At 42.1% G+C, this 13,709-nt stretch overlaps 1 protein-coding gene across 2 annotated transcripts in view; it reads left to right on the top strand.

Moving 5' to 3' along the window:
- Positions 1–13,709, top strand: part of ALDH3A2 (aldehyde dehydrogenase 3 family member A2) — a 391,270-nt gene that overhangs the window by 207,827 nt on the left and 169,734 nt on the right. For both annotated transcript variants that reach the window (XM_086955006.1, XM_086955005.1), the window contains exon 7: positions 10,616–10,782. In XM_086955006.1, the coding sequence (XP_086811132.1) occupies positions 10,616–10,782 (167 nt within the window). The remainder of the gene's footprint in view (positions 1–10,615; positions 10,783–13,709) is intronic.

The following is a 13,709-nucleotide window of genomic DNA, read 5'->3' as shown; positions in this document are numbered from 1 at the left end:
CTCACCAGGCTGATGGGTCCACCTTTTGAGCCTCTCCACTTATGCGAGATTCAATTCTTGACGTGGAAATTGGCTTTCCTAATAGCAATCACATCGCTACGACGAGTTAGTGAACTTTAGGCACTAACTATCCAGGAGCCATTCATACAGATTCACTCCAACAGGGTGGTACTCTGCACTAACCCTAACTTTCTGCCTAAAGTGGTTTCACAGTTCCATATCAATCAAACTATAGAACTGCCAGTGTTCTTCCAGAATCCTGAGTCAGTGGCAGAGAGAATGCTCCACACATTAGACGCCAAAAGACCTCTAATGTACTACATAGATGGACGAAAGATTTTAGGAAAACAGAACAATTGTTTGTTGCCTTTTGGCCACAACACAAAGGCAACCCCATTTCCAAAGCAGGTATAGCCAGGTGGATCGTTAAGTGCATTCAGATTTGCTATCAAAAGGCCAAGCGCACATTAATGGTTCCCCCAAGAGCCCACTCCACGCGAATTTTGGGGGCCTCCATGGCTTTCCTTGGAAATATTCCTTTAGAAGACATATGTAGAGCAGCCACATGGTCTACCACACACACATTTACAAAACACTACTGCGTGGATGTGCACTCCAAACAGCAGGCAGCTGTAGGGCAGGCTGTTCTAAAAACACTTTTTCAAACTGCTGCAGCTGGCACAGGCGGCCGCCGCTAATGGAGGGACTGCTACATATTCTATGCACAGATATGAATTCAGCAGCCCACATGCCTCGAACCGAATATGCTGCTTACCAGTATGCATCTGTTCTTGGCATGTAGGGCTGCTGACATTCATATCGCCCGCCCTCCTCCCCGGCGCCTGTAGCGGCTGCAGCACTCAGAATTACTCTTAGCATGGTCATCACTTACAGTGTTACACTCCATCTTTGCCACAATGGCGAAAAACAATCTGAGGATGGAGTCGATGCCCATGCGCACTGTAGTCCAGGGGAGGAGCCACCTATCTCGTGATACTTCGAAGACTCTTCCAGGACAACAATGTGCAATCATCCGGACCCAACACTAGGCGGCGATCTATGCACAGATATGAATGTCAGCAGCCCTACATGCCAAGAACAGATGCATACTGGTAAGTAGCATATTCGCTCCTTGCAGAACACCTTCCAGGAGTAAACAACCAAATTGAAGATCTACTCAGTCGTCAGCGACAGTAGATCCACAAATGGGAACTCCACCCTTAAGTTCTCCTCCCCTTCTTCCAAATGTAGGGCTTCCCAGAGTTAGATCTGTTCGCCACCCACCTAAATGCAAAATGCCCAAATTTCGCGTCCAGGCATCCACACCCATTGTCGAAAGTCAATGCACTATGGATGAATTGGTCAGGGATATTTGCTTACACTTTTCCACCTCTCCCACTCATTCCTTTAGTGGTTCAGAGACTCAAACAGCATTCCCAAAGGCTTATCCTAGTTGCTAAACCAAAATCAAAGATTAGGGAGTGTAGAGGTAGTGCTCCTAAGAGTACTGTGGTGGATGCATCCTCCAGACAAAATTCAAAGAAACAAAATGAACCACCTCAAAGAGGATTATTGTCTGCCTAGGTATGTAAGGCATACACAATGTTTGTTAAAATACCCCCCACACACCAAAAGGGCCCTTGGTGTCATGCTTCATCATAGGGGTCTTCCCGCCCGCTGCGCGATGGGACGTGCTGCGACTTGGAGACTACGCTGGAGCACTGATATTTGTAAGTGCTATGTGAGGTGTATTTTTGTGAGTGAAAGGGTCAGTGGTGGATGGAAAGAGTGATGTTAAAAAATACCTGGCCTTATGGGTTCAAAAAAACTTTTTGGCCATAGGCTGGTATTGTTAAAAAGTGTGGTCGGAGAGATCACGCTATTAATGTGCATTTTCTCCTTTGGGTGTCAACATATTTCGAAGCCAGGGATGCTTCTTTGTCAGGACAAAGTACGATCCCTCAGTCACTCACTATGTTGCTATCAATATGTGAAAACACTATATACAAGTGATGTTAAAAATACATACCCAATTGGTACAGGTACGACTTTACTAGAGCTCTATCAGTATTTCTGAGTATAAGCCTGTAAAGAGAGAGAGCACAGTTATTTCCGATGCGCTCCCAATGCGCAGTTACAGTATCACCTAAGGAAGAAAGGTGAGGCATAGTGAATATTTCTATAGTTTAACGTTGATGCCGTGACCTGTATCAGTGAAGGAAGGGGGGAAACAATACACACAACAGACAACAAAGAACAGAAATCACACACTTTGTAGGCTGGTTTTTAGATAGGTTTTGAGTAAACTAGGAGGTAAGGAAAGTTTGTTTAAGTAAAACAAAAGTACATACTAGATAACTGGGGAGTCATTGCCCCATGAACATCTGGGTCGATAGATGGAATGAAAGTTTCATCTTTATTTCAGAGGAAGAAAAACAAAATACAGAGTTGGTTTTTATTGTTACTTGAGGAAGAAGAAAGCCTCTAGAAATGCTCTTGTGTCAGAGGAATAAAGGTAGGATCCATACTGTTCTCACAAGCGGTTATGCCGTACTTACATATTGTTGTGAAGTCACTGCTTGCTCTCTCACCAACCCTAAGTTCTGTGGTTTGGTTTGGGAAGGCGAGCTGAGCGTATTTATGCATGGCTTAATTGGAAGATTCTGTGCACCTGGCCGTGAGAAACCAAGGCGGGATTTTCGAAAAAACAACTAGCGCTGCTTGCCTTTGTTTCGTTGTGGTAGAATCGGGGGCCATATTGGAGAGGTGCGCGTTTATTTCTATTGTTTGAAAATTAGAGTTTAACTTCCTATGTGCATGTGAGCGGCCCACTAACAATGGTAGGTAAATTTGGACATCCCTGAACGGAGGGATGAAGAAGTTGTAGTTTAAACCATGAAGTGGTTAAAAAAACGGCGGCCATGTTGGGAGGTCCGGCACGTCCACAGTGTCTTATGCGTGCAGCGCCCTTGGTTGAAGCGATATTCGTCAAACGAGAGCCGATTGGGCAGTAGTAAGTGTACTTTGGGCCCAAAACAGATACTTTACTGTGCTGCGTGGTATGATCAATATCCACATGCAAGGGGCAGTTTTTGTAAAGAGACGGAGGAGGCGTACCGATTGTCAAAAAACATTGTTCGTTTTAGTGCGCAATTAAACACACTGGTTGTGGGCTCAAAAAACCTTGACTGTGCCGCATGTCAGCAAAAATTACTTAATGCAGGAGGTAGTCAATGTGAAAAGAGGGGGGGGCGGGCAGTTCACCACACACATTCATATAGTGTGGATTGTAGCCCACTGGTCAGAGTCATATTCGTAAAGGTGTCTGCAAAGCAATTTCACATGTTGGTGTGAAGGAGTGATTTTACATATATCCACCACAGTACTCTTAGGAGCACTACCTCTACACTCCCTAATCTTTGATTTTGGTTTACCCTTTGACAGCGCACAGCTGTGGGAGTCCTCTCCCAAAAAAACCCCGTATTTCTGGTCTCAGGTGACAACTGTATTTTTCCGAGACACCCCTTTCCGTGAGAACAGGAAGGGATACACATAGCAGACACACACAGTAAAACAGCAGCAGCTAGACAATTTTCAACATACAAATTATGTATCACATTTTTGATGCTGCTACATACGGGAAAAAGCTAATGGACCTAGTAGTTAGAAATGTATACAACATTTCCACTAGGAAGAACTTAATTAAATGCAAGAGTCTCCGCATTGTGTAAGGCCAACGCGTTTCGATTCTCTTAGTGGCTTGCAGGATTGTCTTCAGGGCGATGACTGGTTTATCTAGGGATAGAGGAGGTGTGAATTATTAAAATGAAAGAACTCCCAACCTCCCATATATTGAGGATATGAGATTAGTTCCCCATAAAAAGTACCTGGCTAAACAGAGAAGTGTTTGTAAACGATGCAGGCTCGAAGGGCTAAATTGGTATATGAATGGCACAATCTAGAATGAAATGAGGCTGCTTTCAATTATGATGCTCGAAATGGTATGCGTGCAACATTGTAGCCACAAAAAGAAAATTGACACTTACATTCGCCTGGCGGACGGTGTTTTTGATATTGTATGCTGGCTTGTGAACTCCTGATTCAATAGATACTGTGTCCTATAATTTATAAATCAAAGCGTTGTAATGGAACTCAAAGGGGGCCTCAATGGAAATTTTTAATAACACGAAGCTGTAAGCTTACTTTAATTTAGCTTGTGCTGGCTCGAATTTGGCCAGCGTGTCCTCGCGCTCTGTAAACAAAATGAAGCTTTAACGCTTTGCGCGTCTTTAAAGATATTAAATGTGAAGTCTAAAAATGGGGAAATCACAAATTCTTACTTTTGAATTTGGCAAGGTGCAGGGCGTCTGACATTGCGACTCTTTGGAAACAAAGTTGATGGGGTCTACAATGACCGTAACCTTATTAATGGGACTGACTATTCTATCCAAGCTGTCACTGCCTCGCATCATAACCGTTCAGTTCTTTGCGAGTTTCGTACTATTTCCACTGAGCGTTTGATCAAACTTCTAAAAAATAACCGAAGTCCGTAGCTCCATCACACCCTTCCCCTCTAAAATGCGGCACAACATAGCCAATTTTATTGCACTTCCACTGGCGTCGCTGCTCAACAATATTCTAAAAACTGGTTCTTGTCCTTCAGAATGGAAAAAGGCCACCATTCTGACACTTCAAAAAAAAAAAAAAAAGTCACCCCTTGACCCGGTAGGAGAACAGAACTGTTGTCCAAAATCGAGACTTCCCTTTCTAGTGGAAGTACTAGTAAAACATCTAAATTTCTTGCTGTCTACATTCCATGACCAGCATTGCATTCTGGACAATGCCCAGTTTGCCTTTATCTTAGCCTATAGTACTGAAACTGTGTTGATTGCAATTTCAGAGGAGGTCAGGGACATACTGGACCATGGAGGCAAGGCTGTGGTGGTCCTTTTGGACGTGAGCCAGAGCGCAGGTTCATCTCGTTGCATCTCGCCTGTGGATGATGTTTTTCTCAATTGTTCGACCTCCTTGACGATTAAACTGATTAAAGCTACTATCTTTGCCTTGAAGAAGCTCTAGCCTGCAAGCCATTGGGTGAAACGCGTGTCAGCTGTTTTCTGATTTTACCTGTATTCTAAAAATAAAAAGGACAAGATTGCAACAACCATTTTACATTTATTTGCATATTGAAAAATAATATTACAACGACAGACTGTGTCACCTCGTATCTCTTGTATACCAATCCAAATTCTGGGATCATATCAACCCTGAGATTCAAGATAATGTATGTAGGCCAAACCTATCCATTCTGTGCACATTGAAACTGTGTTGCTGCAGTTTCAGAGGAGGCCAGGGACATACTGAACCAAGAAGGCAAGGCTGCGGTGGTCCTTTTGAACCTATCCGCAGCATTTGACATGTTAAGTCAGGAGATTTTGTAGCATTGGTTGATTGAGATAGGTGTCCAAGGCTCTGTCTTCAAACTACTCTGCTCCTTTCTGGACGAAATGGATAAAACTGTCAATATGGGAGATTTTGGTTATAAGTCTTTCACTTTGCCAAATGGTGTCCCGCAAGGGTCTTCATTATCTCTAACATTATTTAATATATAGCTGGATCCCTTTATGGGACTGATAAGTCCTTATGGCTTCTTTACAATTTTCTATGTGAACGACACCCAAATTATCGTCCCCATTAATGATACAGAAGAGGTAGCTTCTTGTTTCAATAAATGCATGAGTGGATGAGTTCCCACTGTCTTAAATTAAATTCAGAATAGACAGAGGTGCTGCTCTTTGAACATGATAGCTCCTTCAGAAATAAAATCTAGTGACTGCAGTCCCTCGGCTCTCTTCCTAGCCCAGTAACCAAAGTGAAGAATTTACTAATCATTTTCGATTCTAATAACTCTTTTAGAGGTCAAACTAATTATTTTACCTCCCCATGTTTACTCATTTTAAAAACTCTGAGGAATATCCTCCCTTTCCTACCATTTGACTTACAGAAAACAGTGGTCTCTTCTCTTGTGTTATCAAAGTTAGACTACTGTGATGCCCTCTGTTGGAGCCCAGCAAGGTGTTTTGGTAAGACTTCAGAGACTGCAAAAAGCTGCAGTACGTGTTCTAAAAAAAGATCAATAAGTTTGAATCAGTCTCCAAATCCAGGGAAGAACTCCACTGGCTACCCATCAAAAGAAAGTGACTTTTTTAGGCGCTCTGTATAGCGCATAAATCACTTTACCATCATGGTCCCAATTACCTCAAAAATTCTTGGTACACTCCAGATAAATCTCTTTGCACAGCCACAGCTAAGACAGTGTTTGTCTTTGTTATTCACAAAGCCTCATGGTGAGGTAGAAGCATCTCCTATGCCCCCTCCCATCTCTGGAATTATATGCCAGAGCACTAGAGGAATCAATCCAATTTCCTTGCTTTTACAAAGTTACTGAAAACTTGGTTGTTTACTCTTCCCTTGTAGGCTTTTTTTAGGCTTATTTCCTCTTTCATAATACTGGGAGTGCCAAGAAGCCTTTGGGCATACCCTGCGCTTTACAAAATATTAATCAAATCCATTTACTTACCCTGCACATCATCAAGTATGGAAAGCATAACTGACTCCGTGTTTTGGACTGGCAGAAAGCTCGCCTGAAAACAATCAAGAAATTTGGTCTCCTGTAAGTGGCGACATAATTCCTGCATGCCAGAGGCTTCCATGACTTTGGAAGATAATGGTAATAGCAAAATCGGGCGGTAATTTCTCATAGGTCAAGTGATCTTCACTTTGTTTCTTTTGCTGCAGTATTACAATAGCCTCTTTGAAAGAGTTGGGCACTGTCCCTTGGGACTGCAGGGAGCTTGAAATTTCAGATTGAAAAAGTTTTAGAATACAATAAATTCTGTACCTCAAACCACAGATTAATCACTGCATACCTGGAGAAAACATTGGCAGAGCCATCATACATGTGCTCTTGGCAGTTATGGACAGACCTATTAACCACCCGTAGCTCTGGACAATATATATATATATGTTAGGGGTAATGTTAAGGTTTTAGGGAGAGCACTGCTGCCGTGGTCAACTTACAAATATTGGGAAGGACTAGTTCTATTTATTTAGTCTTCTTGCAACTTTTCCCTTGTGAACAATTTAGTTCATAATTCCCATCTAGAGGTAAAGAAGATAATGGTAGCAGATAAGTAGAGCTGACTATCTGCACCACAGAAATGGGAGATCAGTTAAAAGTGCTATTGTCTGTTCAAGGACTGGGACTTTCTACAGATGGACCTTTGGCAGCACACAATACGTACAAAGTATACCTCCTGTTCCTCTTATTGGCTCTTAAAAAATTCAAAAGATCTGTAAACTCCGAGATGATACTAGAGTGTGGCCCTATTTTGGATTTGCCCGTTTTGCTTCTCTGAACTCTTGCTTTTCACACAGCACAACCTTCTCCCTCTACCTAGCTTACAGACTTCCAAACCCAAACAAGAGATTTAATTATTCAGCATTCTCCGATATTGGTACACTTGAGAACATTGGATCTTAAGGCTTTATGTAGTTGCGATTTCTGCGATTCAGAATGAAATCATCTTTTCATTGTACCCACTCCTTCATGGTTTTTTAAGTCATTTCTTACTGGGTGTGTGATCCTGATATAATACTGCTTTTGGCAAGGAAAGGAAGTTCCTCAGTTTTCTTGGTGGACACCTTGTTGTCATATGCATTTTCCCCTTCCTGCCCAAAGCCTAATCCCATCTCTATATTCTTGACTACCAAATCAGGTTCATTCCATATTGAGAAGAAAGGATTAGAGAACGGATGGCAATACCCTTAGCTCTTTGTCGCTCTTTCATGATACCAATCTTGTTTTCTCAGAGGAGCATATACTGTTGTTTTGATTTGATTGATTTGTATAGCGCAACAATAACCCGGTGCATCACTGCACGAAGCAGTTTACAAGAAGCGAGGGCATGTACTGGCTTTACTACTTCGGTGGGCCAACTTATCATTGTTTGGCTGCCCAGGGATGTCCCACTTTGATATTACCTTGCATTAATAACTTATCCAAGATACAGCGTACCGTCTGCAAAAACCTGGCTGGGACAGTGAAACCTACGGATTAAAGTGTGCTACGATTGGGAAATAGTCAGGTGTTTTTATTCACGATTAGGATCGATTTGCTAATTATCTCCTGAATGTGTGGAATATTTAGCTCTTTTTACTTTTCAACTCCTTGATGGCTACGTGGAATTCTGATTTGACACGCGTGATTGCCTTGAAAAAGTCTGAATACTTATTAATGTACAGACGAAACACGTGTTGGCTTGTATCTATTGCTGGGAACTTGCTATAGAAAAATAAAGAAGATCAATTGACATCCAGTGTGGAGAATCCATGAGAGCCTAGTTGTTACTTTGAAGTATCACAGTCATTCAATAACTGTACAATTGTGTCATTAGTGGAATAATATTTACCTACATCATAGGTTGTGTTCGAAGAGAACAAAATGTGACCAGAGGAGGTAGTGCTATTACTAATAATTTAGCATTTTGGATGTGCAGGTTTTGCAACAGCACTGTTGGTTAATCCGTGCGATTAGTTACCCTAGCACCCCATTTTTTTTTATTATATTGACGCTATTACTGGTGAACTATTTGACTTGTTTTCTAAATTGATGTGCAGCTTATCCCTTTCCGGGGATTGCTCTTACCCATTGTATTTATTATCAAGGTAGTACTGCTGCCGACTCCACACACAGTTCTACCCTCCTGCTGCTGAGCTGAGCTCGAGCAGGGGAAGGTAGTACAATCAGTTTCCTGTCAAAGGAAGTTGTGACCACCTTCCAGTCAGGACTTAGTGTATTGGGCTGGGGTGGGGGCCCTTGCCGGCGCCACCAAACTGTTTGAAGGGTACATTTGGTGCCTTCCTTGCCTACTCCAGTTGGAACCAGTTCAGGGAGCCCTTGGCTCCTGCTTTGGCGCAAAACTACATAAAGGAAATAGGAGTATCCTCCCCTCTATCCAGCCCCTCTCCTGGGAGGAACCCTTAGATATTCCCAACCCTTTCACCAGGGTACTTAAGGCTATTCCTGTGGGTGGCTCTTCTGAATCGTTGAGGGACAGTATTCAAACCTGAAACCACTTCAACTTGGACTGTCTGGGCACCTTCGACATGGTCTGGAACCAAGACTGCCACAAGGAAGACTCCTGCTGCTCCTGGTCTCGCTGTTCTGCAAGTCTTCTTCGTGGTCTATGCCTGTCATCCTGGTGGTCATCAAAGACACCCAAAGGAATTTATCATGGAGTTAAGGAGTTACTCCCCTGCATCTGCGACAAATCAACGTAGGTAGCCGGTCTGCCTCTCCTGACGTCCTACGGATGCTGAAAGACTCCGCAACACAGCGATATTACACACTTCCTTTCCAATTTACTCCTTTTTAATAGGTCAAAATGAACAATCTCATCCAAAGTTGATCCAAGAATGTATTGTATATTGTATGATAAGAAAATAGCACTAAATGCAAAACAGCCCAAAAGGCAGCGCTAGCAGCTGCTCGTGCTAGCTAAATTTCTTATTTCTGTACTTATGCCCCCCCCCCCCATCCACTAAATTAATCTTAATTACGTGAGTGGGTGTATTCACATAATTATTAGTCATTCCATGTTAAAAAGTAACATGCAATTCCCAAATTTTCTTGGTGTAATTAAATCACTCCTGAGACTAGTTACAGTGCTTGTGCCGCCCACTGCATGATCACTTTGTCAGGTAGCTACCATGTAGCAGGTGGCGTAAGTACAGTGAATCGCGGTCCTAAGAGTGTCTCTTAGGTTCCTGCTGCCTTCGAACCCCTTCATCAGGCTCCCCAGGATTTCTGAAGAAGGAAAATTATTTATTAATTATTTAATAATGATTATTAGAAGGTTGCCAGTTTCAAGCACTAGCCGCACTTCAAACCACACCCCTGCCCCATACCTTGCATGTACCTAACCTGTTGTCAGAGCATTTCCTCATAGGCAATGCTTTCCACAGGCTGAGCGCCAGTGGCCTCTCTCCTTTCCAAAGAGTAAATGTGTAGAGGAGGACTTCGTACTGGCTTGCCCTGAATGAACTTCATTGATGTGAATGGCCGCTGTCCTTTCCATAGAGTAAATGTGTAGAGGAGGACTTTGTACTGGCTTGCCTTGAATGAACTTCATTGATGTGAATGGCCGCTGTCCTTTCCATAGAGTAAATGTGTAGAGGAGGACTTAGTACTGGCTTGCCTTGAATGAACTTCATTGATGTGAATGGCCTCTGGCCTTTCATTAGAGTAAATGTGTAGAGGAGGACTTTGTACTGGATTGCCTTGAATGAACTTCTTTGATGTGTTAATGCACGAGTGTCACTGAAAATGTAGCCAGATCTGCCAACGCTGCCCAATGTGGCAGCTCGTCTGGCTTGGGGACTTGTCCTCAGTTAGGAGCACCTTGCTGCTAGCAAGTCCTGTGAGCGGTGTTCTGGTCTGAGGTCTTACATTTTACCTCTTGCCTTCAAAACCATGGTTCTTTAGTAAAGTGCCTATAGATGTGCACAGGAAATAGTTCCACCATTTAAAGGTGAATGCTTATGTGTCTTTCAGCTCCAACCATTGTTACTGATGTGAATCCAGAATCAAAAGTTATGCAAGATGAGATCTTCGGCCCAATCCTTCCAATACTGACTGTTAGAGATGTGCAAGAAGCGATTAACTTCATTAATGAACGTGAAAAGCCACTGGCTCTGTATGTTTTCTCCAATGACAAAAAGGTAGGCGGTGTGACGATTTTAAACATGCTGCAGGATATTTATATTTATGCTTTAAATTCCTTTTTGATTTGTTCACATTTGCAAAGTAATGGATTTGTAGCCGTAAAATTGCTGTAATCATGGTTGACCAAACTTTACGACGTTCATCTTTATATAATTGGCAAAACATGTATATCGCCTACTAAATAATTGTGTGAAAAAAGAGCGTTGGCTTAAATTGGATTGGAAAACAATTCACACAATTTCATTTCAGTGTCAGTTCCCTGAATCTTGAAATGCATTAATAGACATGAATGACTAGGTTTAGCCATTTTATAAAGTGTTTGATTACATTTGGTAATGGCATTTGCACTGGATGGTAACCTTATTTTTTGCTCTTGTGTAAGGAATGGTTAAAATGTCAAATTTGTGTATTCTGTACATGCTTAAAACTTGTGGGGACGGTAGATGTAATATCCAGAGAGGAATCTGCAAAGCTAAATATTTCAGAAACCCAGACAAAATTCAAAATCAGCTAGGGGTTATTTGTTCAGATTGGTTAATATGTCCCAAACAAAACAATCCTTGACTACCTCTAATGCTGTTAGATTATGATTTTTTTATAGAGCATTTTCTGTGGATTTTCACTTATGATAGGAAAATGTCAATTTTACAAAAATGAATGAGCAAATGTTCTACCATAATTTATTACCACACGTCTGTCAATGAAAACAGCAAACCACTTAGAGGATTGGCATATTGTACAGAACAAGAACCTGCCAAAACCACACCCATGCCGAATGACCTACAGAGAAGTAAAAATCATAAATTATTTCCAAGGGGGTATGGTTATTTGGTTTCAGGGTTGGCTGGCACCTAGGGAACCTTACGATCCCAAAAGATATTTGAAGGTTAAGGACCCAAGAGAAATCTGGGAGGTGTGGCTCATATGGATCCGACCACCTGTTGCCCAGAGTACTCTGCAAACATCACACAAGGGCTGAAAATAAAAGAAATACAATTTGCTCACATATTTAGGGTTCTCACTGGAATTTGATGTAAATAGCAATTTACTCACAGTCCTTTGTTCCCATATGCCTCCCAATAAAAATGGGTTCTCTCGATGCATGAATTGGCATACTGTACAAGACAAAAACAAGCCTAAACTGCAAAACTATCAAAGGTCATTGTTAGAAACGGGTAACGTGGTGCATAGTGGGTTGGCCAAACTCCAGAGGAAATGTGTAAAGCATCCACGCAGCACACAAAGGCGACACACAAGGCACACTACAAAAAGAGACTCCACACCAGGTTGGATGAAAAAGAACTTGTGTATTATAAAAGACATTAGAATGCAGAACACAGGTGCAAATCTTCTGTTCCAGCCGGCACTGGGTAACCATACACAGGGGACTATTTACAGGGCAGGGCCAATCGGGCCGCTGCCAGAACCATCACAAGGTACAATAGGATAAAGGTAAGTGCAAAGAATAAATGTAAAGTCCATCAGCTTTAGGACACATCGGCATCAGACCTGAAAAGAAAACATGCTTTTAGGCCAGGAGGCCTCACCTTAGGCATAAAGATGTTGTCAGACCTTGGGGGAAAAACATTATCATTAACATACAGCATTAGGCCGGAACATCTGTAAAAGGCACAGACCTGTGAACATCTCATTAAGCATGCACATTAGCAGTGGTATAATCATAAGGGATTTATGCAACATCGCATTTGCATAAATCCCTTTAGCATGGGGCATAAACACATTAGGTCATGAATCACAGCACAGTCACATAACCACATGAGATCAGGCGTGGATCTAGAACATCTGAGCACCTCATTAGGCATAAAACATATTATGTGGCCTCATTAGACCTAAACATATGCATGTGGCATCTCAATAGGCATAAAACACCTCAGACACAAAAATAGGCATGAACCTCATCAGCAGCCTGGGGCATGGCACATTATGCGGAACACCAACCTGGTAAGCGTTAGGGGAAAATAAACCATTAGCATTATAACCACATACATTAGGCATAACACACGAGGCATGTCTATAGGGCTATGAGCATGAAGAATAAACCATTGCATGCATAATCTCAGCATCACATTGACCGGGAAACACATTATGCATGACAGTGGGTATAAAAACCTCATTAGCATAAGTGCAGTGTCATTTGGCATAAATCATGAGGCATCATAACCTGACATTAAGCTTAGGCCCAAAAACAGAAACAGGCATGAGTCATGAGCATGGAGCATAATCATTAGGCAAAACACCAACAGTATACGCCTTGGGGGAAAAAGGCCATAGCATTAGGCTACAGCCACCTTATGCAGAAAAACAGATGAGGCATAAATGCAATATCATTAGGGTAAAGTCACATTAGGCATACATCATGGCATTAGGCATCATCAAATACAATAGGCACCAATCCTGGGGTATAAACACCCCGGGCATGAATCTTTGCAGGTACATTAAGCATCATTAGGGCCTTTCTCATTAGCATAAGAGCATGAACATCATGGCAGGATTACACTGCGTGTAGAAAAGCATTAGGCCTCAAGTCAGAAGGGCGAACCTCATACATGCACACACTTTGCAAAGATTGTCACCACTCCCTGGAAGTAGCTGTCTCTCAGGTGGGCAGTATAGATAAAGTGCTCTCCTCATGTATGGGAAGCCGTTCACGTCAAAATTACAGATCTCCATATAGGACACCTCCTGAAATGCATATCGTGATGCAAAATGATTATGACACACACCAGAATGAATATAATATATGTCAAGGTAAATATGACACCTGGCAGAGTGAATCTGACTTGAACCAAAACAAATATGAAACCTGGCAGAGTGAATATACTACTTAGTGATTAATATGGATAACACACACTCTGAATTGAATAAGAGACTTATTGAAATATACATCAATGATATTTTTGTG

The sequence above is a fragment of the Lissotriton vulgaris genome, chromosome 2_1 (genome assembly GCF_964263255.1).
Source record: "Lissotriton vulgaris chromosome 2_1, aLisVul1.2, whole genome shotgun sequence".
Classification (NCBI taxonomy): domain Eukaryota; kingdom Metazoa; phylum Chordata; class Amphibia; order Caudata; family Salamandridae; genus Lissotriton; species Lissotriton vulgaris.
The sequence above is the reverse complement of the archived record's forward strand: the minus strand, read 5'-3'. Positions and strand labels throughout refer to the sequence as shown.